Source organism: Passer domesticus, chromosome 29 (assembly GCF_036417665.1).
Source record: "Passer domesticus isolate bPasDom1 chromosome 29, bPasDom1.hap1, whole genome shotgun sequence".
NCBI lineage: Eukaryota > Metazoa > Chordata > Aves > Passeriformes > Passeridae > Passer > Passer domesticus.
Window position 1 is genome coordinate 4,746,794 of NC_087502.1, and position 26,982 is coordinate 4,773,775.

The window sequence follows — 26,982 nt, forward strand, 5'->3', positions numbered from 1 at the left end:
CTTTCCCAAAACAATGCCTGGGAAATTTGTGTTTCGTTCTGTGACCCGAAAGTTGCTGCCACAGAAGCCTTTGCTGAACAAGATATCTCCACATACTTTTCAATGCATTATAGGGAAAAAGAGAGTCTGATGTATCACTTACATCCTTCTCCATATCTTTTCAAGAGGATTTCAGCCTAAAGATCAAGGCATCTCCTCATCCCTCCCATCTGGGACTCAACTTCCCCTTCACTGACCTCGGTGTCTTCATGGTGCTCCTCTATGTTCCTGCACTTTGTCCTTTTCTCTCACTCGAGGGAGGATGGAAGCACTAAAAGAGTTAATATCTCTCCTGGGGCCTGCAGATGGCTCTGTGACCCCGGCCGGGCTCAGTCCTTGCGGCCGGAGCTGTTTTACGATGGAGGTTTCTGCAGCGGCTGCGCTGGGGCTGTGTCAGGATGGGCCGCGCTGGGGCAGGGCCAGGATCTCAGCAGCCAGGCCAGAACACAGCAGCAGCACGGCCGGGGCCCATGGCTTCTCCTCCCCCTGCCCGGGGCTTGCGGGTGAGCCCCAAGGGTGGCAGAATCTTGGCCGAGCCGGCCCGGCCCGAGGCTGCTCCTGGGGCCCGGCGGATCCTGGCTCGGCCGGGGCTGGCGGCGGGGCAGGGCTCGGTAGCGCCCAGGTGTTGGCAACCGCAGCCATGGCCCGGCCCGGCCTCGGCCCCGCGGCCTCCCCTGCCCTGCCCGGCAGCCGATGGGGCCTGGGGGGCTCACTGGGAAGGGGCCCAGCCCCACGGCAGGAGCCGCCCGGCCCGGCCTGGCTGAGACAGGGCTGGGCCAGCCTTGTTACCTCTTTGCTGGCCAGAAAGAAAAGAGACCCTCCCAGGCTTTCTCATCTTTAACATGTGTCTGCACAGAGGCATGTACAGGTTCCTTAGTGATTTAACAAATTGTCAGTTCTCAAAGCTAATCACTGATTGGGTTTTTTGTCAGACACAGAGGAAACTGTTGCAGCTTCTCTTAGAATATCACTCCCGTGATGCAAAACCCCCACAACAGCACAGAGCACAGAGCTCCTTTGACCATATGTAGTGGTCTTGTGCCCGAGATCTCAAAACTCCTCCTTGAAAGATCTCTGGGCCCTCTCCAAGGTGCTTTCAAATGAAAATATTCAGCTCCTAATCTAAGAAAATCACCAGAGGACAGGGCTAGCCTGACCAGTCTGTCCTGGCTACTTTTGTCTGGGAGCAATCCTTGGATTTACAGAATTTGGGAGGCCAAATTCTATTTTTGGCCATGGCAGCTGGACATGAAAGCCATTTTATTCCATAGAAATGATGGAACAGAGCTCCACTGTTTCAAGGGCAGATGCAAAGTGACCAGCAGAGGCCAAGGCCAGCCAGAGCTGCTGGATTTTGTTCTGAGAAATACTCTTGCATGTAAGAAATATTTTAGGGAGAGTATCAATTTTGGCAATGGGCATCTGAAAAGTGGGAGAGTTCTTTTCCACAGCAAGGATAGCATGGAGCCCCAGTGTTCCAGGAGCTGAGGAGAGGCAGCCCTTGACATCCCAAGATCAGCCAGACCTGTCAGGTGGCCCCTGGGAGGCCAAGCCAGCCAGACCTGTTCCATGTTCCCTCAGCTCCATGGGGCCCCACAGTGTCCCAATGGTCCCTTGCTTCCTTGAGGCCCTGAGGTGCCATAATGCCCCCTTGGTGACACGAGGCCCTGAAGGGTCCTAATGGTCTCCATGGTTCCATCAGGCCCCACAGAGTCACAGTGGTCTCTGGGTTCCATGAAGCCCCGCTGTGTCACCATGGCCCCTTGGTTCCATGGGCTCCAGTGGTGCCACAATGATCTCCTGCATTTCATGAGGGCCCACAGTGTCCCAGTGATCTCCATGGGAAGGAAAGAACCCAGCCCCAGTGTTGCAGGGGCAGTCACCAGAGGCCAAGGCCAACCAGACTTGGCGGTACTGGCAGATTTTGCCTGGGAGCAACCCTTGGATATACAGAATTTTGGAGGTGGAATCTCAATTTCAGACATGGATGCCCAGAGGAGAAGGACGATTCTTTACCATTGGAAGAAAATCATAGAACATTGTTGTTTCAGGGGCAGATGAAAGGCAGTCATCAGAGGCCTAGACCAGCCAGACCTCTCTGTGTCCTGCTAACTTTTGTCTGAAAGCAACCCTTGGACATAGGGAATTTTGGAGGTGGAATCCCAATTTCGGCCACTTCTGTGTAGATAAGTAGGACAGTTCTTTTTCATAGAAGGGAAAGCTCCGAGCCTGAGTGTTTCAAAGGCAGAAGAGGAGAGAGGGGGCTCCTGGGCGGCCAAGACATCCAGACCTGTTTGTCCTGCAGCTTTTGTCATGGCAGAATGCTTGGATATATTCAATTTGGGAGGAGGAATCTCAATTTCACAGACACTTTGAGAAGAAGAACAGTTCTTTTCCATTGGAAGGAAAGCACAGAGCCCCAGTGTTTGGAAAGCAGGTGAGAGGGAGCTCCCAAGAGGCCAAGGGCAGCCAGACTTGTCTGTCCTGGAAACTTTCACTTGGGAGCAGTTCCTGATGTACACAGTTTTGGAGGTGGAATCCCAGTTTTGGACACGGGCACCTGGTCAACATGGATGTTTTTTTCTTATAGGAAAGAAAGTGTGAATTCCAAGTGTTCTGGAAGAAGATGAGAGGTGGCCACCCTTAGGCCAAACCAGCCAGATCTGTCTCTTTTGGCACCTTTTGTCTAGGGACTATCCTTGGACATAGGGCATTTTGGAGGAGGAATCTCAATTTTGGCTGTGGAGGCCTGGACAAGAAGAAGAATTCTTTTCATTGGGAAGGAAAGCACAGAGCCCCAGTGTTTCAGAGGTAGATGAGTGCCAGCCCTCAGGAAGCCAAGGCCAGCCAAACTTGTCAGTCCTGGCAGCTTTTGTCTAGGAGCTATACTTGGATATAGGGAATTCTGGAGACAGATGCCCAATTTTGGCTATGGGTGCCTGGTCAAGATGGATGTTTTTTTCCCATCAAAAAGAAAAGCACATGGTGCCAGTGTTTCAAAGGCAGATGAAAGGTGCCCTCCGGTTAGCCAAGGCAGCCAGATCTGTCTGTCCTGGCAGATTTCATCTGGGAACAATCTTTGCATGTAAAGAAATTCAAAGGAGGAATCCCAGTTTTGGCAATGGGCCCTTGGAGGACAAGGACTCTCCAGTAGGAAGGAAAGCCCGGAGCCCCAGTGCTTCAAGGGCAGATGAGAAGCAGCCCTCGACATGCCAAGGTCAGCTGGACCTGTCAGGTGGTCCCCAGGAGGCCCAGCCAGCCAGACCTGTTCTGCGTTCTCTTGGTTTCCTGGGACCCCACAGTGTCACAATGGTCTCCTTGATTCCATGAGGCACCAGAGTGTCACATGGCCCCTTGGTTCCATGAGGTTCCGGAGTGTCACCATGGTTGCTGTCAGAGGCTGGATGAGATCGATGTCCCAAGATACCTTGAGATGCTCGGAATGCCCGTGTGGGGCCAGGCCCGGGTCAGGCCTTGGTTTGTGGTGGGACAGAGCCCTGCCCCCAGCCCTGACAGAGCTGTCAATCTCACAACATGATGCACTATCCAATCTCTGATTGGCTGAGCTGTCAATCAATCACACACCTGCAGCTGGTGTTACCTTGACTCTGATTGGACAAGCCACTGGCAGTCCCACCCCAGGGGCGGGCCCATGAAGGCCCAGGGGGTTAAAAGCCGGAGCACGAGGCCAGCTCCTGCTCTGGATCCTGCCTTGCGCTGGAGTTCTGCTGTCAGTGATGCTGGAACCCGAGCCATTTGTTCCTAAGTGTGTGTCTTTCTATAGATCTTCTGTCTTTCTGTTGTTCTCTATTTCTTCTCCTTCTAATACTAATTATCTTGAATATTTTTTGGGTAACTTAGCATCTCAATGGTTCAAGGTTTTTAGGTTAAATGTGTGGGAATCCAGGGCACAGGGAATATTTCTCTGTCTGCTCTGAGGGGTCCTGCCTTCAGAGAAACACTGCCTTTAACTGTCACTCATGAAGAGGACTTCCAAGACTTTGAGATATATGAGAATTTACCAAAGTGTGAAGTAGGTAATAGAGAGTAGTATAGTATGTTACTAGGGTGAGAAATTTAGGTTTTGGGATTTTTAGTATGGTGCAGATAGGAAGCATGAAGAAGGAATTTTGGTGTTATCCCTGTCTTCTTCTTCCTCTTCATCTACTCCATTTTCTGCAGTATTCGTGGCACAGGGTGATTGGCCAAGGAAAGCACAGTGGAGAGGTTAGGTGGACAGTCAAGGGATGAGTTCTTGGTAGATAAGTAGAAATAATGTACATTTTAAGAGTTAATTGGATGAGACAACTTTGAAAGACCTGGAAACTGTACATTTTCCATCCCACTGAGCCTGGTGTGCACAGCATGCAAAACTTTATGTAAGATAAGAACAAACAAGAAGCTGAAGACCAAAAAAGTCCCATGAGTCTCTTTTTCCCTAGCACAGAACTGCTAAAGGAGTGTTTCCCCCATCCAGAGAGCCCCCAGAAGGGTCCAACGTAAAACAAACATCAATAACTGGTGTCCCGACAATGTTTGTAATAAGTGTTTTTTTCCATAAAGTTGTTTAATGAAGAGTGTTTTCTTAATTTGTCAAGGATGTAAAATGTGTTGATTAAATGAGCACTGAGGTCCACCTGTAGCAAACCAAAGTATAAAAGAAGAGGACTGAATAAATGGGTGCCTTTTAGCCCTTAGTCTTCTGATCTGAGTCTGTGTCATCTCTGACTCAGCAGTGACATTTGGGGATCCTTTCTGCACCGCATGACCAAACAGGAGCTTCTCCAATAAACTTTGCCTGAAGCTCCCACTGTGCCCATGACAGGAACCCCTGTCAGTGTCTGGGACATCCCGGCTCTTTGGCAGCCTGGGGACTCCTGGGATGTCACCATGGAGCCCCTGTGAGTGCCTGTGACAGATCAGTGCCTTGCAGCCCAAGGTGCCCTGGGATGTCACTATGGAATGGCTGTGACTGCCTCTGCCCACAGGGCTCTTTACCATCCCCAAAAACCCCTGGGAGGTGTCCAAGGAGTCCCTGTCTCAGCCTGTGACATTCCAGCTCTTGAACAGCCCGGAGACTCTTGGAATGTCCCCATGGAACCCCTCTGAGGGCCTGTGACAAATCTGATCCTTAGCAGGCAACAATGCCCAGTCCCCTGTTGCTATGGTCAGTTTCCATGGCAACCATCCCCAACCCCCTGTTACTATGGTCAGTTTCCATGGCAACCATGCCCAGCCCCCTGTTGCTATGGTCAGTTTCCATGGCAACCATCACCAGGACCCTGTTGCTATGGTCAGTTTCCATGGCAACCATCAACAGCCCCCGTCACTATGGTCAGTTTCCATGGCAACCATGACCAGAACCCTGTTTCTATGGTCAGTTTCCTTGGCAACCATCACCAGGACCCTGTTGCTATGGTCAGTTTCCACGGCAACCATCCCCAGCCCGCTGTTGCTATGGTCAGTTTCCATGGCAAACATCCCCAGCCCCCTGTTGCTATGGTCAGTTTCCATGGCAACCATCCCAAGCCCCCCGTTGCTATGGTCAGTTTCCATGGCTACCATCAGCAGGACCCTGTTGCTATGGTCAGTTTCCATGGCAGCCATCACCAGGACCCTGTTGCTATGGTCAGTTTCCATGGCTACCATCAGCAGCCCCCTGTTGCTATCGTCAGTTTCCATGGCAACCATCCCCGCCCCCCTGTTGCTATGGTCAGTTTCCATGGCAACCATCACCAGCCCCCTGTTGCTATGGTCAGTTTCCATGGCAACCATCCCCAGCCCCTTGTTGCTATCGTCAGTTTCCATGGCAACCATCCCCAGCCCCCTGTTGCCATGCTCAGTCCATCGGCAGCTCCATGGACACCCCATTGCCAGAGGTGGTTGCCATGGACACCAGCTCAGGCCTGCAGCCAGAGCTCGTTGCCATGGCAACCATCCCCAGGGTCATGGGATCCCAGATCCACAGAATTGGCTGAGCTGGGAGGGGCCCATCAGGATCCTGGAGTCCAGCTGCTGGCCCTGCACAGGACACCCCAACAATGCCAGCCTGGGCCTGGCAGTGTTGTCCAAACGCTGCTGGAGCTCAGAGAGCACTGGAGCTGGGAGCCTTCCCTGGGGAGCCTGGGCACTGCCCCAGCAGCCTCTGGGGAAAAACCTTTTCCTGAGATCCAACCTCAGCCTTCCCCAACTCAGCTGCAGCTGTTCCCTCCAGTCCTGTCCCTGGGCCCAGAGGGAAGAGGTTCCCACAGCCTCAGCCAGGGACCCGCTCCCAAGGCTGTTGCCATGGCCACCAGGGCTGGGACCAGCTGGGATGCTTGGATTCCAGGGGCCGGGCTTTAGGAATGGGTTTCCCCAATGTCCTGCTCCCACTAAAACCATGCTGCCGCGTGCTGCCCTCCCACCTCCCATGGAAATCACAAAAGGCAAAGATCCTGGGCTGGCATAAGAACAAGTTAGTGGGAACATCAATGAGATAAAAAACAAACAGGAACAGAAACAATGTTGATAACAGAAGGGATAAGAAAAACTATTTACATGGAAAAATACAACACAAATCCCTGGCTCTTCCAGGCCTAGTATTTCCTCCTGCCTGGAAAGGACACCCTTTCCTGCCCCTGGCAATGACCCGAGGTGGGAGTGGGAGTGAATGTAATGACATGGCCATGGCCAGACCTTCACGTTCTTCAATCCTACATCATGCCACTGGCAGGGGTAGGAATACAGACAGGTGTCTTCCGAGCATGGATCACAGTGAAAATAGACCTCCAGGGCTCTACCCAGTGTGGGTTCTCCAATGGTGGATGAAGCTGGAGAAGTGCAAGAAGCTCTTCCTGCAGTTGGGACATTTGCACGGCTTCCCTTACCAGTGCCTCCGTTGGTGTCTGGTCAAGTTGGAGCTCTAGGTGAAGCTCTTCCCACACTGGGGACACTCATAGGGCCTCTCCCCAGTGTGGATGCGCCGGTGCCTGATGAGGTTGGAGTTGTGCTTGAAGCCCTTCCCTCAGTCGGGGCAGCAGAAGGGCCGCTCCTCTGTGTGAATCCGCTGGTGGCGCAGGAGACTGGAGCTGGTCTGAAACCTCTTCAGACAATGGGGACACTCGTAGGGCCTTTCCCCAGTGTGGATGCGCCAGTGCCTGATGAGGTTGGAGTTGTGCTTGAAGCCCTTCCCGCAGTCGGGGCAGCAGAAGGGCCGCTCCTCTGTGTGAATCCGCTGGTGGCGCAGGAGACTGGAGCTGGTCTGAAACCTCTTCAGACAATGGGGACACTCGTAGGGCCTTTCCCCAGTGTGGATGAGTTCATGCCTGACGAGTTCTGAGCTGCACCTGAGGCCCTTCCCACACTCCCCACACTCGTAGGCCCATTCCCCAGTCTGGATCATCTGGTGGCTGATCAGGTGTGAGCTCTGCCTGAAGCTCTTCCCACACTCCAAGCACTTGTAGGGCTTCTCCCCACCATGAAGCGTCCCGTGGGCCACCAGCTTTGATCCCTGGCTGAAGCTCTGTCCACCTTCCTGCCTCAGGGTGGGTCTTTCCTCCTCACAGCACCCTGGGTTGGGTTTGCAGGCCCTCCTCCTGGGGGATCTCAGTGGCTTTTCCTCCCCGTTGGATTCCTGCCCTGTGGCGTTGCTCAAAATGGCCTCTTCCACAAGGTTCTGCCACAGAGATTTGTCCTCCCTGGTCTCTAGGGAAGGCAGGACAAGGAGAGGATGAGATTTGCCTCCATGCCACAGGGAAATGGAAGAAGATCCCCCCAGTGCATCCCAAGATGGTGTTGGCAGAGGGGTTGTCCTTCAGCCAGGGGCCATGCTGGGCTGGAGCAAGAGACAGGGGGAAAGAGGCACTGACTTCCTCCTCACCTGCCTGGGTGTCCTGGGGCATCTTCCTCTTCCTGGCAGCCTCCATCCACCCAAGGTTTGGGAACGAGAAATCCTGGTTTGGGGGAAAATACAATGTATGAGCACACTGGGTTAAGGGGTTCCTCCTGCCCATGTCCATCTCCAGTGTTGCGGCACATCCACAACGAGCCCCTGTGAGCAACCTGCACTCCCAGAGCCCCGAGCACGCTTGCTTAACCTGCTGATGGACAAGGCCAGAGACGGCTCTTTGTGCAGAGCTCCAAACACAGTTTATTGCAATGTAGAGGGTCCAGGGACAGAGACAAAATGGGGCTGAGGACACAGGGTTTGGTAAGGGGGGAAAGGGGCGGACCTCAGGGTCAAGGGCCAATGGGAACTGAGCACAGGTGGTGCAGAGGAGGGGCAGCCAACTGGGGAACCAATGAGGTAACAGGGGCGGAGCATTGCAGTAAACTGGGACCAATGGGGGACAGGAGAGGGGAGAACATTCTCAGGGAGCACATATAAGGAAAAAAGGGCAGCTGGACTGATACCAATGAAGCTCCTGCACAGTCCCTGCTCTCCATTCCTTGTCCCCCTGGGCTCTCCTCTGGGGCTCTTGGAACACCCGGCAATGGAAAACAATCCATTTTGGTGCTCCCTAACCAGGCCACAATTGAAACTTTGTTCCTTTGCCCTGACTGCAGAGACCCCCAGGGCGTTTTCTGCACACAGTCCCAGCCCCCAGCGCTTGCTGAAGGCGCTCCCTGCAAATGTCACTGTGCCAGGGCCCTGTCCTTGCTGTCACCTGCTGGGGCTGGCCATGCACAGAGCTCCTGGACGTGCATTTGCAGCTGCTGTGCAGCCAAAGCTGAGGCATCTGCAGCTGCCTGAATGCAAAAACTGGAATAGGAGCCTCTCTCCAGGGGGAAATCTCCCCCTCCTGTCCCAGCCCTTGGCAATGCTGCCATTCTCTGCTGCTGCTGCTGGGGCACTGGGGGCTCTGGCTGAGCAGCAAAGGTGACCCTGAGCCAGGAGCTTTCCTTGGCTGCAGCAAAGCCTCGGCAAGCAAAGCCCTTCCCAGTGCTGTGCCTGTGCCAGGAGGGATTGTGCCACCAGAGCTGACCCAAAATTTCTTCTCCCAGGCAGCTTTAGGAGACACAACATGGAGAAGCCAGAGCCCACTCTCAGCTTTGCGCAGTCTTCCAGAAGAATCCTGTGTGTGAAGCAGCCTGGGAACAGGATTTGGTGCCAGGGGAGGGGAACTCAGAGCCCTTTTCTGCCCTGTGGGCTGAGGCTCTGCATTTGCAATGGCCCTGCAGCTGCCAAAGGGGCCTTTTTGGCTCAGCAGAGAGCAGTTCTGCTGAAAACCTGTCTTAAACCTGCTTTTGCTGTAAATGTGCCCAATGAATTCTCATTTTTTGCAGCCCCAGGTCTTGTGTGAGTGTAGGTCTGGAAAGTGAAGGATGGAACAGCTCTTGTGGGGTGGAGTTTTCCTTTCCTTCTTTTGGTTTTTCTTATGTTTGTTTTGGTTTTTTGTTCTGTTTTGGTTGGTTTCTTTGTTTTTATATTTTTTTTCTTTTTTTGAAGTTTTTTTTGGGGTTTTTTGGGTTTTTAGGTTTTTTGGTTTTGTTTTCTGTTTTGTAGGGGTGGTGGTGTTTTGTTTGGTTGTTTTTTTCTTTAGTTTTGGTGTGGTTTTGTTTGGGTTTTTTTAGTTTTTGTTTTGGTTTGGTTTGGTTTTTTCTTTTTGTGGTATTTTTAATGAACTCCCCCTGTCAGCTCTGGGCAGAGCTGTGTAGCTGTGTCTGACACTTGTCTATGGCACTGTGCAGGTGGCCAGGGGGACCTTCCCCGAGCTGTGTGCAGAGGAATCCACATCAGCCCAGGCCGGGCTGGGCAGTGGCCGCTCAGTTCCATGGACTGGACGTGGCTCTGGACGCTTCCCTTGGAGCGTCTGCAGGGAGGGAACGCTGGGGCTGTCACTGCTGGGGTGTCACACACAGGGGAACGCTGGGGCTGTCACCGCTGGGGTGTCACAGACAGGGGAACGCTGGGGCTGTCACTGCTGGGGTGTCACAGACAGGGGAACGCTGGGGCTGTCACTGCTGGGGTGTCACAGACAGGGGAACGCTGGGGCTGTCACCGCTGGGGTGTCACAGACAGGGGAACGCTGGGGCTGTCACCGCTGGGGTGTCACACACAGGGGAACGCTGGGGCTGTCACCACTGGGGTGTCACACACAGGGGAACGCTGGGGCTGTCACTGCTGGGGTGTCACACACAGGGGAGCGCTGGGGCTGTCACTGCTGGGGTGTCACAGACAGGGGAATGCTGGGGCTGTCACTGCTGGGGTGTCACAGACAGGGGAACGCTGGGGCTGTCACCGCTGGAGTGTCACACACAGGGGAACGCTGGGGCTGTCACCGCTGGGGTGTCACACACAGGGGAACGCTGGGGCTGCCCCGCTCCTGCCCTGTCCCCAAACAGCTCTGCCAGCATCTTGAGGGGACACAGAGGCTGAGCCAAAGGGTGAGAATTGCATAAGGGGCTGAGATGGGAGGGACACATTGCAATCATGGAGTTACAGAATCACAGAATGACAGAATAATAGAATTACTGGGTTGGAAGAGACCTTCAAGAACACTGAATCCAACCCAGCCCTAACAGCACCTCAACTAAACCATGGCAACGAGTGCCACAACTAGTCTTTTTTAAAACATATCCAGGGACGATGACTCTACCACCTCCCCAGGCAATCCAATCCAATAATTTATCACCCTTTCTGTAAAGAAAATGTTTCTAACATCCAACCTCTATTTCCCTTGGTGCAGCTTAAGACTTTGTCCTCTGGTCCTGTCAGTTGTTGCCTGGAGAAAGAGACCAACCCCACTGGACTTACAACCACCTTTCAGGAAGTTGTAGAGTGCAATAAGGTCGCCTCTGAGTCTTCTCTTCTCCTGGATAAACAACCTCAGCTCCCTCAGTCGTTCCTCACAGGATTTCTGTTCAAAAATCCTCACCAGCCTTGTTGCCCTTCTCTGGACACACTCTAGCCCCTCCATGTCCTTCCTAAATTGGGGGGCCCAGAACTGGACACAGCAATCAAAGTACGGTGCCAGTCCAGGGGAAGAATGCCAAGTGCACCAGGGCCAAGTGCAGGGGAAGAATGACCTCCCTGCTGCTGCTGGCCACACCATTCCTGATCCAGGCCAGGAGCCATTGGCCTTCGTGGCCACCAGGGCACACTGCTGGCTCATGTTCAGCCAGCTGTCGAGCAGGACCCCCAGGTCCCTTTGTGCCTGGGCACTGTGCAGCCACACCATCCCCAGCCTCTGGCATTGCAGGGGGTTATTGTGACCAAAATGCAGGACATGGGACATTGAGTCATTAAACTTCATCTGACTGGACTCTGCCCATCCATCCAACCATTCCAGGTCTCCCTACTGAGCCCTCTTGCCTTCCACCAGATGGACACACACTCCCAGCTCAGTGTCATCTGCAGATTTACTAATGAAAGACTCAATCCCCTCATCCATGTGGTCAATAAAAATATTGAACAGAGCTGGCCCCAGCACAGAGCCCTGAGGGACAGCACTGGTGCCTGGCTGCCAGCTGGATGCAGCAGCGCTCACCAGCACTCTCTGGGCCGGCCATGCAGCCAGTTCTGAACCCAGCACAGAGTGCTCCTGTCCCAGCCCTGGGCTGCAGCTTTTCCAGGAGTGTGCTGGGGGAGACAGTGCCAAAGGCCTTGCTGGAGTCCAAATAGACACACCCACAGCCTTTCCTGCATCCACCAGCAGGGTCACCTGGTCATAAAAGGAGACCAGGTTGGTCAAACACGACCTACCCCTCCTAAACCCCTGCTGGCTGGCTCTGATGCCCTGGCCATCCTGTAAGTGCTGGGTGATGACACTCAGTATAAACTGTTCCATTTTCTTCCTGGGTACTGAGGTCAGACTGACTGGCCTATAATTACCAGGATCCTCCTTCCCACCCTTGCTGTGAATGGGCGTCACACTGGGCAGCTTCCAGTCATCTGGAACCTCCCCAGTGAGCCAGGACTGCTGGTAAATGATGGAGAGCAGCTTGGCAAGCTCATCTGCCTGCTCCCTCATCACTCTGGGGTGGATCCCATCTGGTCCCATGGATTTATGAATATCCAGCTGGCTCAGAAATTCTCTGACTGCCTCCTCCTGGATCACAGGGGACCCCTTCTGCTCCCTGATACCATCGACCAACCCAAGAGGGCAGTTTTCCTAAAGGCAAGTCATCTTCCCACTAAAGACTGAGGCAAAGAAGGTGTTAAGCACTTCTGCCTTCTCCTCATCTGCAGTTACTAAGTTCCCTCCTTCATCCGGTAAAGAACAAAGATTGGTCTTACCCTTCCTTTTACCATTAATATATTTGTAAAAACATTTTTTATTATCCTTTACTGAAGTCGCCATTTTAAGTTCAAACTGATCTTTGGCCTCCCAGATTTTTTTTCTATATGCTCTAGCATTCCCCTTAAATACCTCCTGAGAGACCTGACCTTCCTTCCAAAGATAATACATTCTCTTTTTTATTCCTAAGTTACTTAAAACATATCAATTTATTGTCCCCTTACCTCTAATCTGCAATATGGCACATATTTATCACAAAGACACAAGAGATAACTGTATTACCACCCAATGAGATGGTAATGTTTATTAAATGTAGGCACAGGGTGAAGGGACTCAAAGCTGGGCACAGGATATGAGGTGTGACCTCACCAGCGCCCAGCACAGAGGGACAGTCAGAGCCTTGGTCCTGCTGGCCACACTATTGCTGACAGAGAATTCCAGGATGCCCCTGGCATATTCCTCAGCACACTTCCATTCTCCCCCACTCCCCTATGAACTAAAGAATGGACATTTTCCTTGGCCCTCCTTTGTTCTTAATTTTTTTTTTTTTAAACAGTCTTTCTATAGACTTTCACAGCAGCCTCCAGATTAAGTTCAAATGAAACTTTTCCCTCTCTGATGATTTTTCTACAGGAGGTCAGGGCTGAGGGCTGTGACCTATGGTGGGCTGGGTGGGAAAAGCCCTCTGGCACTTTGTCACATGGCTTCCTTGGAGATGTTTATGGGAGGAACAAAGGTGGGACAAGAGAGAGCTGCAGGTCACTGGGAGAGGAACAAGAGTAGGCAAAGTTGTGAGGGGCAAAGGCATTAAAAAGGCCTTTGTGTCCAGGGAATCATTCCAGGCCTCTGGGAGAAAGGCAGCTGTGCCCACCAGGCCTTTGTGACCCACGGTGGCATCGTGCCCAGAGGCCGTTGTGATGAGGGTTCATGTCATGAAACCCTTGGGGCTGCCAGCCCCTGCAGTGGCCACTCCCAGGAGAGCAGCTCTCTGAGGAGGCAGCAGCTTCTCTGGAGGCAGCAGCTCCCCTGGGTGATTGTGGCCAGTGTTCACCAGAGCGCTCCCACAATGCTGAAGAAGCAGGAGACAAATGCCCACGGCCAGCCCCGTGAGGCGCAGCCACTGCTGTACCAGCGGCGACAGGTGAGGGACAGGGATGGAGGGACAGCCTGCAGTGGGACCTGGGGAAGCCCTGGGACACGGACAGCCAGGCCTGGCACCAGGCCATGCTCTGTGGAGGGGACAGGGCTGGGATGGCCCAGGCACAGCAATGCCCCAGAGGCAGCGAGCCCAGCTGGGAACCCGGCCCAGCCTGGCTGCTGTGGCCAGAACCTGCCTTGGGGCCTGGGCCGGGCCTGCAAGCACATGGGGGACACCGTGCCCACACAGCCAGCTCCATCCCGTGCCTCCTCCTGCTTCCCACAGGTGACCCACAGGCAGCCACAGGCGGCACCTCAGGTCACCTGGACGACCATCACACCCATCCCTGGGGACAGGCCCACTCTGTTCCCCATGTGGTCACGGAGCCCCACCAGGTCCTGCACACGCAGGGGCAGCCAGGAGGGCGGGCGCTCAGTGCCCCGCAGCAGTGTCACAGGGCCACAGAGATTGTCCGTGTTGGACTTGCCACCTCTCCATGGCCCTCAGGTGACACTGGCACCTCCAGGCCAGCCCAGTGTTCAAATATCCGGAGTATCCACTGAGAGGGTCAAGCTGCCCCCTCTGCCAGCAGCACCTGCAGCAGCAGCCTCTGGATCCTCTGCCAGAGGCACAGCATGTTCTGTGGGCCCCATGGCCAGGGGCCAGCCAGAGCGTGTGCCACCTTCTCCATGGAGCACTCTGGCTGTGGGCGGAGACCAGGGAACACCCTCCTTGGAGAGGAGAACAGAAGGGCTCTGGCAGGGGTCAGCAGCAAGGCAGGGCCATTGCCTGCCACCCGTGACACCTGCACGTGGTGTGCTGCTCCACACTGGGGCCCAGCCGTCTTGGAAGCACCTGGGGCACTCTGTGAAAGAGGGGATCATTGAGGTGCAGGAGGGGCATGGTAGCAACATCTACAAAGAGCTTTTTGGAGGCCTCAGGCCACACCTGTCAGCAAACAAGTCCATCATGTCCACCTGCACGCACAAACAGTCAGGTGCCCGCCAAGATATGGATGCAGAGCCCCAGGAGCTGCCCAGTGCTTCCAGCTCAACCAAGGGCTCCACAGAAAAGGCAGCAAAGTGCTCTGAGCTCCCGTCCCATGCCCAGTTGGCAGAGCAGAACTCTGTCTCTGGAAACTCACAACTCTGGGACATTCCTGTAAAGGAGCTGGAGGAGGAAGAACTCCCAGAAGCACAGGCTGCAGGAGAGTGGGACCGAGACCTGCAGAGTCTGTGGCTTGCCCTGTTCTTGAAAGAGAACGAGGTAGAGGCAGAAGCTACTGCCCTGGCTGGAGACCTCTGGGATGAGGGCCCTGGCAAGCTCTGCCCCACATGAGAGCCTAGGGAAAGCTCAGGCTTCTCAGCTTCTCCTTTCTCTGGAGGCTCCTGTGAGGAAAGGGCAACTTGTCAGCCAGGCAAGCACACTGCACTTCACAAGCAGCTGTGCATGGGGCCTGATGATTTGCTGCAAATTACGCATAAAAAGAGAGAGGAGCTGGAGAAGCTGGAGGAAGAGAAAATGTATGCAGAGCTCTTTGGAGACATCTCCTCCTCCATAAGCAATGAAGAAAGCCCCATGACGTCCAGCTGCGTCCTCAGGGATCCATCAAGTGCCACCGTGGAACCACCTGCAGACCCCTTGGTGTCACACAGCGGTTGCAGTTTGACCAAAGACACCACAGGAGAGGCACAAAACTGCTCAGAGCTGTTGTCTCCTGAGCTGCTGGCAGACTTGGGCTCTGACTCTGAGGACTCACCGTCCCTGGAAACTCTGCTGAACGAGCTCCTGGAGGAGTGGGTGCAAGAAGAAGCAGCGGGAGAGAGGGACAGAGAGGTAGAAAGCCCGTTGTCACTCCCACCACGAGACCAAGATGAAGAGTTAGAGGTAGCACTGTCGTAGTTTGACTAGGAAGTGAGTTTCTGAAAAAGTTGTGGTCAAACCAATCAGTGGCCAGATTTGAAACTGGCTCCTGTTGTGGCCACTGGGAATCTGGATATGCCTCTGAGAACACACAGGGGTTAAAAGCAGAAGATTCCCAGAGGGGCTTTCTCTTTTGAGTCCAGTTGGTGAGTGGATCTGACCTCTCCCCTGCCCAGCTGTGTCTGGGTGGGGCAGGGGAGGCCATGCGGCCTGTGGGAAGGGAGGCCGGAGCCCTGCAAGGTGCAGGGGTGGAGGAGACCTGGGATGTTTGGGCAGCCCCCCCTCTGGGAGAGAGTGATAGAGACTGTGCTGGCTTGAAATTTGATATCTTGTGCCTGGCACCATGGCCAGGAGAAGAAGGGGGGACAAGGTGCCCCCAGCAGACCGTGGCTGAGGTTTTAACCCCTTTGGTGCTGTGACAATGGAAGCTGTAAAAAACATTGATCCTCCCCAGCTGAGAATTGAGAGGGGACGGAGGATGGGCAAGTGAAAAGAAGGTTTGAGTGAGAGAAGAAATGCCAGCAGCTGAGAAGCGCCCTAGATGGAGGAGATGATGGCAGTGGTCTTTTGGCTGGACTTCCCTCTTACATGGCCACAGGACGGAACCAATTTCTTCCTGTAATGTAGACACTGCACCTTGGGAGAGGTGGTTGGCCAGAAGCCAGAAGTGACAAAGCTGTTATAAGAAGTAGAGGGAACAGAGACTGATGGGGAGGGTGCTGGAGCCCTCTGCCTTCAGCGGAGAAGGATCTCTGTTCCTGAGACCCCCAGGCCCCAGGAGAGTGAATATGGGGGGGACAGGTGTCCCAAATTGTGACAGGCGGCCACTTCTTGGAACTGGACAAGGCATTCTTAAAAGGACCTAAGAAGCAGTTTGGATCCATGGCCAGTACTGAGAGCACTGGACATGGAAGGAAGATGGTCACCACGGCAGATTCTCTTTGGGTGGCTGCCACGTGTGACATGGAAGCACAGGAGGTTCCAACTGTGTTTCCTGTGATGGCCCATGGTGCAAGAGGGAGACTCCTCTCTCCTGATGAACTGGGGGGAGGTTGTGTGAAGGATAGTATTGGACTGAGAATTGAGTGTTAGAGGGGATTGAGTGTTAGAGGGGTGGGGGGAGGAGGTGTGTTTTGGAGGGGTTCCATTGTGGATTGTGTGTGTTTTGGTTTTTTTTCCCTTTTGTTTCTATGTTATAGATGAATAAAGTGTTGTCTTTTCCCTCCATTCCCAAGTTGGAGCCTGGTTTGTTCTGTTTCCTGGTCACATCTCACAGTAACCATTTTGGAAATATACCTTTCATGGGGGCACTGGCATTGTGCCAGGGTCAAACCATGACACCGTACATCCTGGATTGCCCCATCCCGGGGGCAGAATCCATCCCCTGTGTTTGTTGGTCTCCACATGGTTGGTGGTTGTCCCTTTGTCCCCTGTGTCCAGGTCTCTCCAAGGGCCTTCAGGCCTTCCAGGGAGCCAATAGCTCTTCCCATTTTGTACTGGCTGTGCACTGCTCAGAATCCCTGCCAGTCCTGTGTCCAAGCCATTTATGGAGATGTTGGAGAGCACAGGGCCGAGGATGGAGCCCTGCAGAACCCCACTAGTGACCGGGGCCAGCCTGATGCCACCCCAGTCACTGTCACCCTTTGTGCTCAAGCCTTGTGCCCATTGTCACCCATCACATGGCAGGTTTATCCAGCTGGGGCTGGACAGTTTGTCCTGAAGGATCCTGCCAGAGGTAGTCTGCAAATCCTTGCTGGAATCCCAGTCTTTTGGGATTTTTTACTGGCTTTCCTTGATGAACCAGATGGGTCAGCTTGTCTTAGAAGGAAATTGACAAGCTATTATTTAAACACAAATCTAACTTTATTTACAAATAAACTATTTACAGCTATAGTTGGTTTGCCAACCATAATCCTCAGAACAATGTGATGTCCAGGCTCAATGATGTATGACGAAGTGCTGACCAAGCCTGGATCTAACCACACCCAGAGCCTTCTCTGAGAAGAACCTCAGGAAGTCAGCAGTCCTTTCTGCACCTTGTGAAGCAGCGGGTGGGTGTTCCTGCTCAGTCTTGCCTGAATGTGCCACTCTGGACACAAGAGGCCCCCAGCTCAGCGGTGCCAGCACCACAGAGAGCATCGGGACCCTGCTGGTGATTGCTGCTCCCTCAGCCTGCTCAGGATCAAGCTGGTCTGAGCTGCCAGGCAACAGATGAATTCACAGCCACCTTTCTCCAAGGCCTGAAGTTCTGTGACCAAAACAGAGCCAAGCTGAGTTCCTGTGTTTACAGAGACCCCCCAGTCTCCCAGCCCTCGCTCCCCACTCACCTCTGACAATCAGAGCAGGCACCTCCGTGCTTTGGTCCTTGACATGCCGCATGATGGTCCCTGGGCACAGAGCTCTGTCAGCCCCTGCTGTTCCCCAGCATGCTCCCAGCAGCCAGGGCCCACCAGTAGCCTGGATGTGACACTGGGCAAGGGCTGGGGGAGACAGGAGCTGCCCAAAGTGGGAGCCTGGGCTGGGGCTTACCAATGAACCTGATAGTCGAGTCTCGCACGCATTCCTGAGGGTCCTTCAGGTACTTCAGGCTCTGAAGAAGGTACTGCTCAGCCCTGCTGCTGTCCTTTTTCATCTGGAGAGACCATAGAGGTGTGAGCATTGGCACATACCCTCCAGGTGGCTGGAGCAGCCCCTCCTGCCAGCACCTCCATCACTAAGAGCCCTGTTCCCTCCCACTGGGTGCAAGAAGGGGAGATGGGCCTGGAGATGAGCCTGGAGAAGAACCCTGTTCTTGAGCCAGGAAGAAGGATGCAGCTCCAGGCTGTGGGGTCTCTTGCCTAGGCCCAGCTGCAGAGCCCATGGCCTGGCACAGTCCCTGGGGTGCATCCTCACCAAGCACTCAGCCATCTTCCAGGTCTGCCATGTCTTCGCCACATGCTTCATCTCCTTCCACTTGAGGAGCTCTGCGATGGCAAGGAGGGCATTCCTGGAGGCCTGTGGAACAGCAGAAGCTGGGACATGGCTCCAGGGCCTGGAAAAGGTGACTCTGCCTTTAGGGAGCTGGGACACGCCCCTGCCAAAGCATCTGGGAATGGCCTTTAGGTGCAGGGATAGAGGCTCAAATCCCTGCTCTCCAACACCTTTGGGGACCACACAGCACACATCCCACACCTTGGTGGTGCTGGGCTGGGGCTGAGCCCTGCTGCAGTAGGCAGGGCAGGGGTTGGGAATGGCCGTGCCAGCTTGTCCAGCCCTGCTGCACTGATTCTGCAGGGACCCTTCCCAGGGTCTGTGCTGGGGGGGCTGCCCAGTGCCCCGGAGCCCCAGGGAATGTCAGCCACCCCTCTCTGTGTCACTGCTCAGCCTTGACATCAGTACCTGGCCCACTTTGGGGGCCTCGTCATTCATGCGAAGGATGAGCGGGGCCAGGACAGTGTGCACGAAGTTCTTCATCCACTTCTTCTCCTTCCCCACCACTGTCCTCACCAGGTCTCTGAAGGAGCTGATGCAGCTCTCCCGCACCCAGCTTTCCTCCTGGAAGGAACAAGGAGAGGTGAGCTTGGGAAACAGCAGCTGCCACCCATAATGAGGGGTGTAGCAAGAGCCTGAAGGAGAGATGTGGGACTGCAGGAGGCTCTTCAAAATGCTGTTTATTGTATCCAAGATGTTACAGCAGTGCAGGGTCGTGGGCGACAGAGCCTGTGCCTACAGCTGTCAGCTCCAGCTGTAGGCAAGCCTGAAGACCCTTTAATTTTGGTTACATTGCATTATATACTTTTCTTTGCTTAATAGCATCTTAATACAGAAGAACCAATCTATAGCTTAACTTTTACCTATAGCCCATCATAACTACTATAATTACCATATTCGTGTTATTATTCTCCAATCACTAAAAGTTAGTATGTTACAGTTTAAGTTAGAAGTTGTTTTCCAGTTTTCTTGCAGTGGAAAATTTTGAGACCTTTTTTCTGCTTGCGACGTTGGCAGTCTTGTTTGCCTGTGCTATCTTTCTGCTTGGTAAAAACATCTTCGTGTTTGAGGTGGGTTTATCCTTTGCTCTAAGTGATAAAAACCCCCTTCTAACTAACAAACCCTTTGCCTTCTTAGTTATCCAGTAGGAGTGGCTGGGCAATTCTTTTCTTCTGTATCAAAACTTGCTTCCATCCCTATTTCATTCTCAAGTTCTACATTCAGAAATCTTTCTGCCAAGCATCCATATCTGTGAGACTTTCTTGTCAAACTTTCATCCTTCCCAGCAGGGTGTGACAGCAGCTGAGGTGAGGGGCGATGCTCGGGGGCCAGATTGCAGAGTGGGGAGAAGCAGAATCCATGCCGGGAGAGCCCAGGGAAGCGGAGCCTGCCCCGAGTGCTGCTGTCACAGCCCAGTGCCCCTCTCAGGGCTCGGGCTCACATTGGCCTCACCTCATCAAAGTGGTACCAGAGTATCCTCGCCACATCCGCAGCAATGGAACTGGCTTCGGTGCTCTTCAAGCACTTCATCATGTTCTGGAGGACCATCAGGGCCATCATCACCAGAGACGTGCAGTTCTGCCGCAACAGGTTCATCAGGTCTGGCAGCAGCACCTTCATTTTTCTTGCCTGCAGGAAAGACAGTTTCCATTTGGTGAGCAGGCCCTGCCAGTCAGGGAGGCTGTTTGGAGCCGTGAGCCCTTGTCCTGACTCCCAGCCCAGGGTTGAAAGGCTGGCTTCCCCGTGTGTGCCCCTGACAGCACCCTGCTCACCCTGTCCTCTCTGTTGGACAGTGTGATGAGGGCCCTGAGCAGCAGGGAGGTTATCTCTCTGTCTGTGCTGTTGGCTGAATACAGCAGAAACCTGCAGGTTTTGTACAATGAAGCGAATTCCTCCTCTTGCACATCTTCGGAGGCCAGCAGCTGAAAGAAACCCTGCAGTGAGCAACTTTGCCCCTGGCAAAGCCAGCAGGGCTCCTCTGGCACAGCTTCCATGGAGGCCTGTAGTGTCACAATGGCCCTTGGTTCCAAAGGGTCCCAAACTGTTGTAATATTCTCCATGGTCCCATGAGGTCCCTCAATGTCACATGGACTTTTAGTTCCATGAGCTTTCATAATGCTCAACAGCAGTCTCCTTGGTTCTGCAGTGTCATAACTGACCCGTGGTTCCATGAGGTGCCTGGCCTCCCACAGCTTCTCAGGGACCCTTTTCCCCATCAAGGTCCCTAATAGCCCTTCATGGCCCCTCAGAGCCCCTTATGGCCCCTCAAATCTCCTCATGACTCCTCATGACCCTTCACAGCTCATAGCCCTCACGGCCCCTCACAGCTCCTCATAGCCCCTCACAGCACTCATGGCCCCCTCACAGACCTCATAGCCCCTCACAAATCCTCATAGCTCCTCATGTCTCCTCACAGCCCCTCACAGTCTCTCATGGCTCCTCAGAGCCCCTCACGCCTTCTCATGGTGCCTCACAGCCCCTCACAGCCCCTCATGGCCCCTCATGGCCCCTCACAGCCCCTCATGGCCCCTCACAGCCCTCATGGCCCCTCACAGCCCCTCACAGCCCCTCACAGCCCTCATGGCCCCTCACAGCCCCTCACGGCCCCTCACACCCCAGGCCTGGGGCTCCTCCCAAAGGAGAAGGGGTCAGGCCCTGCTTGTTCTCCTTTGATTTTGGTCCCTTCACATCAACCAGTAAAGAAAGGCTGAAATGGAGCCTTTCCTCAGCGTTTCCCTCAGGGTTAATTGTGGGCTGAAGCTCTGTGCTGGCGCTGGCCCCAGGACCAACATCCCTGCAGCTGCCAGGCCTTTGCTGTCCCCCCATGTCCGTCACTGTCCCCGAGTCCCGCCCGGCTCTGGCAGCAGCAGCAGCCGCAGCGCAGCGGGCGCCGGCCCGGCCCAGCCGGGGCTCCCGGGCAGGAGCAGCAGCAGCGCCGGCCCCTTCCCACCTGCTCCTGCCTCGGCTCCCAAGGGCTTTTTCCAGCTGATCCTGGAGTAGAGCAACCAGCACCCACACACAGCCCTGACTCCTCAGGGCCCGCCTGTGCTGCCCTGAGCCAGCCCTCAGAGGAGGAAAGGATCGGGTTCTAGCGCTGTTTTCAGCGCTGTTTTACTCACTCTGAGCTGACAGCAGGAGGCTGCTGCTGCTGCCTTTGCCTTGAGAATTGAAGATCATGGCTGCTCTTGTCCCTCTTCTGCTTCCCACTTGACTTTTATCTGTAAAACTGCAATGCCTTTTTTGATCAGTATTTCCCAGAGTGCTTTTGAGATGGGGGACTCAGGCTTTTTGTCACAAGCATCATGATTAGCAGATCTTGAAATGATCACAAGTCCCTGAGCACTAAGTCAAGGAGAATTAAAGCCACACAGGCCACATTTGCAGTGCTCAAACACAGCCCTGTTGCTGCTGCTGCTGGAATAGAATCAACTGACAGAGGCCATCACAGAAATTGCCTCTGGAGTGTCAAATCAAATGAAAAAATCCACCAGGAGAAAACAAAACCAGAACTTCTTAACTCACTTCATTGTTTCTTCTGAGCAGCAGCAGAAAATGGAGATGCCCAGAAGTATCTGGGCTGGTCCCATCTGGTCCCAGCTGGAGGCCAGCCTGCTGCCTAGTCCCAGCGGGAACCTGAGCCCAGCCCGGGGAGCTCCCGCAGTGTTGGGAGCTCAGCGCACGCGGGGCCAGGCCCAGAGCCCCGGGCACGGCCGCCCATTGCGCAGACAGAATGTCATGCGGCCCAAACCTCCTGCTCCTGCCACACAGTGCCCAGCCTTCTGCCCCTCCTCCTCCTCTCCCAGCACGGCACAAATTCCAGCTCGGAGGAGGCTTCCCCAGAGAGGGCTCAGGCTCCTGGTTCAGCCTCAGTGTCCCTGCAGAGGAACACGGCATCTTTCAGGCACTTCCACAAGCTCAGGGTTCTCATTTCATGGGGAATTTGGGATGAAAATGGCTTTGTTAGGAAGGACAAAAGCGAAGGGAATGGATTGGAAATCCTTAGGGAAAATGACCCTTCTTACAGGCAAAGTTCACCAAGTAATTCCCTGCATTTCTCCTTATCAGATTCTTTCAGTCATCTTCTGAGAGGTCCAGCTTGTTCTGGTGCTTTCCATGAACTGATTGTACTCTTGATTTATAGCAATGCATGAGGTGTAGAAGCATATGAACTGAACCCAGAAACAAACTCCGTCTGTCAGCCCATTTTCATCTTCTAGATCACTTTCAAGATGTCCATGGGGATGTTGGAATGATTATCACGCAGCTCTACATTTCTGGCTGCAGGCTCTGGAGATTCTTTCTCTGCATTCAGTCAGGTTTGCGTTCCCTAACAATTCCTGGTAGCCTGTCATGTTTTCTTAGGGTAGAACAGTAACAATGAAAACATTACCAATGACACAACTGCCCAGCCCACAAGGGAAAGAAAGAAGAAGCTTTTTAAAGTTTTTAAATATTAGTCCTGATTTCCTGCAAGAGTTTTGCTGCATGCATGCTATGGAAAGCCAAGAGAAGCTGCAGTTGGTGGCACATCTTGTGACAGAAGCTGCTCCTTGTTCTCCAGGAAAAGGTTCTTGGAAAGAGCAAACAGGACTGTGGAGAAGATTCTGGGAAAAGTGAAACAGCTTTTAAGAAATGAAATGAGAATGGAAAGAAACAATCCAAGATGTTTTATTTATTTTTATGCTCCCCTTTTCCATCTTGCAGTACTTCTCCTTCCCATTAATTCCAAATGGATCTCACCTCTGAGATCCATGACATGGCAAGTTTTAGACACTCTAAAATACCATGACCTACACACAGTTTGGTTTCCCCTGTATTTTTTGGAAAGCAGTGCTGGAGAGGTAAGTGCAGTGCTTGGGTCAGGTACAAATTCTGCATTCAGGGAATGCGTTCTGATAGTGTTTGACCCTCAGCAGGGACAATGCACAGCAGCGACCGAGGGGATTCCTGTGCTGATGTGCAGGAGTCCAGACTCTTGGCTGAACACGGCAAAGTTCCCATGTTGGACAGGTTCAGGGGCTGCCCCCGGGGATCGTGGGGCTTGGCGCAGAGGAGAGTGGGAACGGACAAATGGACATGGGGACAAATGGCCCTGGCACTTCAGTTGCAGCGGCAGCAGCGGCAAGAGCAGCAGCAGCAGTGAAAGCAGTGAAAGAAGCGACTCTATCGACTCCCTCTTGCTTGTCCTCTCCCTCTCCCGCTGTCCTGCACCCTCTCCCGGTCTCCCTTTCCCGGTGTCCCCTCCTCTCCCAGGCTCTCTCTCTCCCCATGCCGGGCCGGGCTGTTCCCCTGGCCCACCCCAGCCCTGGGCGGGATTGCCCCATCCCTGGCCTCGGTCTCGCCTCCACCCAGCTCTGGCCGTACTGGCAGTGGCGCTGCTGGGCGGGCATCAGCGCCTGGGGCTGGGACAGCATCACTGCCCTTTGGCTCTGCCTGGCCTGAGCCCGGCCCCAACCCTGACTCCGGCCCCGACCCCAGCCCCGGCCCCGACCCCAGCCTCGGCCCCGGCCATGGCTCCTCCCGGGGCCCACGGAGGACACAAGCAGCACAGCCGCTCCCGCCTCCTCTGCTGCGGCTTTCCCGGTCTGAGCTCCACCGCTTGGCAGCGCGGCTGCCGGCCCCAAGCCTCCCGTGTCCCATTCCAAAGAGCGAACGCCTGGGGATGCCCGGCTCGGGGCACGTGAGGGGCGCTTGGGGGCCGTTGCTGGCCCAGGCCGAGCACTGACAGCCGCGTCCCGCCCGCAGGGAAGGCGCAGCAGGGCCTGAAGGAGCAGTACCGGCTGGGCTTGCTGCTGGGGCGCGGTGTCTTTGGCAGCGTCTTCTTGGTGACGTGGATCTTGGACAGCACCCCGGTGAGCGGCGGGCACGGCAGCGGGTGGAGGAGGAGGGAGCGGAGGAGGAGGAGGAAAAGAATAGGACTGGGCAGGGCAGGTGGTGAGCTCAGCACGCTGCTCCCCTTGGCTCGCAGGTGGCCATCAAAAAGATGCCACGGAACTGCATCTGGCACTGGGGCCAGCTGATGAGTGAGCAGCGCCAGTGGCGCGTGCCGGGTGGGGATGAGCCGAGGTCCGGCAGGGTGGAAGCTGCCAGGACGCCTCGAGAGGGAGCGGGCTTGGGGCCAGTGCAGCACACAGCGCATCCCAGGCTGGGTGAGGGGCTCCTCAGCCCTGGCACAGCATCGGCCCCCACTGATGGCATCGTGTTCCTCCCACAGCCCGACAGCACCAGCACACTGCTGGAGATCATGCTGCTGGACAAGGTGTCCACTGGCTTCCCTGGTGTTGTCCAGCTGCTGGAGTGGCTTGAGCTCCCCAACATCTTGATGGTTCTGGAGCAGCAGAGCGGTCTCAGGACCTGCAGCATTTCATTCGGGCACGGGGGTTCCTGTCCGAGGAGGTGGCATGGCAGCTGTTCCACCAGGTGCTGGAGGCCGTGTGGCACTGCACCAGCTGCGGGGTCCTAAACCGTGACATCAAACCAGGGAACATCCTGGGTGACCTGGCCACCGGGCAGGCCAAATTGATCAACTTTGGCTGTGGCACCTACCTGCAAGACACAGCCTACACTCACTTTGCAGGTGAGCCCATGCAGGGGTGTGCTCCTGGTCCCGGCATCTCACAGCCCAACATCTCATAGCCCAAAATGGTTGTGGCAGCAGGGATTCTCCCTTTTGCTGCCCTTCATGGCACTGAGATTGTAGCCGAGTTGCTTTTGAGCAGGGCTGGGTGGGGAGCCAGCTTCCAGCCCTGCTGGCAGCCTTTGCCCACCACTCTGCCCAGAACTGGGGCTGGGGCAGCCAGCCTGACAAAAACACCTGTGTGTGAGGGTAGCAGAGAGGGGGGACCAGAACCAGTGTCCCAGCCAGTCTGGTGTGCAGGTGAGAAAGGGCTTGGACTGCTCCACTCACCTGGTTTGCTTTGGGTTCATAATGTTTTTTGGGGCAATGCAGGCAGGGAGGATGAAGGCATGGTTTTTCCCCAGCACTGAGTGGGTATTTCCTTGTCATGGTTGGGCCTTGCCAGGGCTTCCGCTGCCCTCTTCTGACACCAGTGGCTTCTTTTCCAGCCCTAAGTCTGTACACCAGTCCCAGGTGCTGGTGAGAGGGCAGTGGTCACCCCGTGTGCCACTGGTGCAGCCCCTGCACGCTCAGGGATGCTGGGGCCAGGCTCTGGGAGCAGCAGCATCCCCCTGCTGAACTCCATCTGTATCCCATAGGAAGATGGTCCTACAGTCCCCCAGAATGGACCCAGTTGGGCTGGTACTATGGCGAGCCAGCTACCATCTGGTCCCTGGGCATCGTGCTGCACCAGATGGTCTGCGGGGAGCACCCTTTCAGGAGGGACCAGAACATCAGCTGGGACCATCAGCTCTCGCTGCCACAACGGCTCTCTCCAGGTGGATCCTCATCTCTGGGCACGGGTGGAATACCAGTGCTGGGAGACAGCAGCGGGCTCGTGAGCATCCTGCTGTGGCAGCTGCTGAGGAGGTGGCACGTGTCCTGCTCTCCTCCAAAACAGGGAATTGATGGGAAAGTTTAGGCCCAGCTCTGAGCACATCCAGCATGGCCTGGGCACGGGAATAGTGGGGCAAAGCCAACAGGAGCCTTCTCCAACTGACCAGCGGTTTCTGGTTTCTCTGCCCAGAGTGCCAAGATCTGATCAGGTGGTGTTTATCCATGCTGGACTTGGAAAGGCCCTCATTAGAAGAGCTGTTCTGTGATCCTTGGATGCAGGATATTCATCTGCCCTGGAAGAAGGGAGAGAGCCACAGGCCCACTTTGATCCAGGGCCCTGGTAAGTTAGAGCTCCACACATGCCTTGGCAGTGAGAAGCAAAGGAACCCAGACTTTTTTGTCCTGCCTGTGTCACTCCACCAGGGTCATGGCATGGGAACACGCAGCCCTTGTGCTGGAGCTGAGCTGCTCTGCCCAGCACTGGTGGCCGCCATCCAAGCAGGTTTTGCTTGTCCTGCTTCCCTGACAGCTGGGGCCCTGGGCACAGCCCTGACAGCCTGGTCTCACCCCAGGGAAGGAGAAGGAGCCCCTGGAGAAGCTGTACCAGGTGGGAATGCTGCTGCTGCTGGAGACAGCGAGGACGACATCAAGGATGACAACCTCTTCCTCCACCTGGCCACTGGCCAGCTGAAGATGATGGACTTCAATTGTGGCACCTTCTTCAAAGCCAGGCTCCACAGCGAACTTGCAGCTGAGTCCACACCCAGGGAAATGCTCCCAGATTTGGGTATTGCCCAGCCTGGCTGGGAACCAAAGGTTCCCCCTCGGCTGGGGTGGATGCAGCTGATCCTTCATCGGCTGCCCGGCTGCTTTTGGCAGGGCTGGTGGAATGGGCTGGGGTGGGTATGAAATGGGAGTGGGCTCCTGGCCCTGCCAACAGCCCCCAGCACCCACCGTGGCCTGGGCTGGGGCTGGGGCTGGGGCAGCCAGCCCGACACAAACAAACCCCCGTGGTGGGAGCAGAGGTGGGACTCCAGAACCTGTGCTGGGGCTGCTTTGCTGTGCAGTCAAGGAAGGGCTTGGGCTGCTCCACTGCCCTTGTTTGCTTTGGGATCACGGTTATTGAGGGGGGCAGTGCAGGAGAGAACAGAGAAAGTGTGGGCTTCCCTCACCCATGGCTGGGTTTTTCCCTTGCCTGGTGGGTTCGGGGCTTCCTCAAGGACCTGACAGAGATACAATTT

The 26,982-nt window shown here is 54.9% G+C and overlaps 1 protein-coding gene, 1 long non-coding RNA gene and 1 pseudogene across 2 annotated transcripts; 1 reads left to right on the forward strand and 2 right to left on the reverse strand.

The window, feature by feature from the left end:
• Window positions 1-6,566: 6,566 nt before the first annotated feature.
• The window catches only part of LOC135287312 (zinc finger protein 345-like), a 70,171-nt pseudogene continuing 49,755 nt past the window's right edge, over window positions 6,567-26,982 (reverse strand).
• Window positions 17,160-20,791, reverse strand: LOC135287390 (maestro heat-like repeat family member 5). Its single transcript, XM_064400745.1, has 7 exons — window positions 20,061-20,791; window positions 19,741-19,917; window positions 18,697-18,852; window positions 18,211-18,312; window positions 17,848-17,950; window positions 17,646-17,705; window positions 17,160-17,566 (listed from the first exon to the last, which is right to left on the reverse strand). Exons 1-7 carry the CDS (start codon window positions 20,502-20,504, stop codon window positions 17,430-17,432), a joined length of 1,179 nt encoding a protein of 392 aa, XP_064256815.1. The 5' UTR covers window positions 20,505-20,791; the 3' UTR covers window positions 17,160-17,429.
• Window positions 25,528-26,579, forward strand: LOC135287470 (uncharacterized). The gene is made up of 3 exons (XR_010351152.1): window positions 25,528-25,683; window positions 25,932-26,081; window positions 26,271-26,579. It is a non-coding gene; the product is annotated as an uncharacterized LOC135287470 (long non-coding RNA).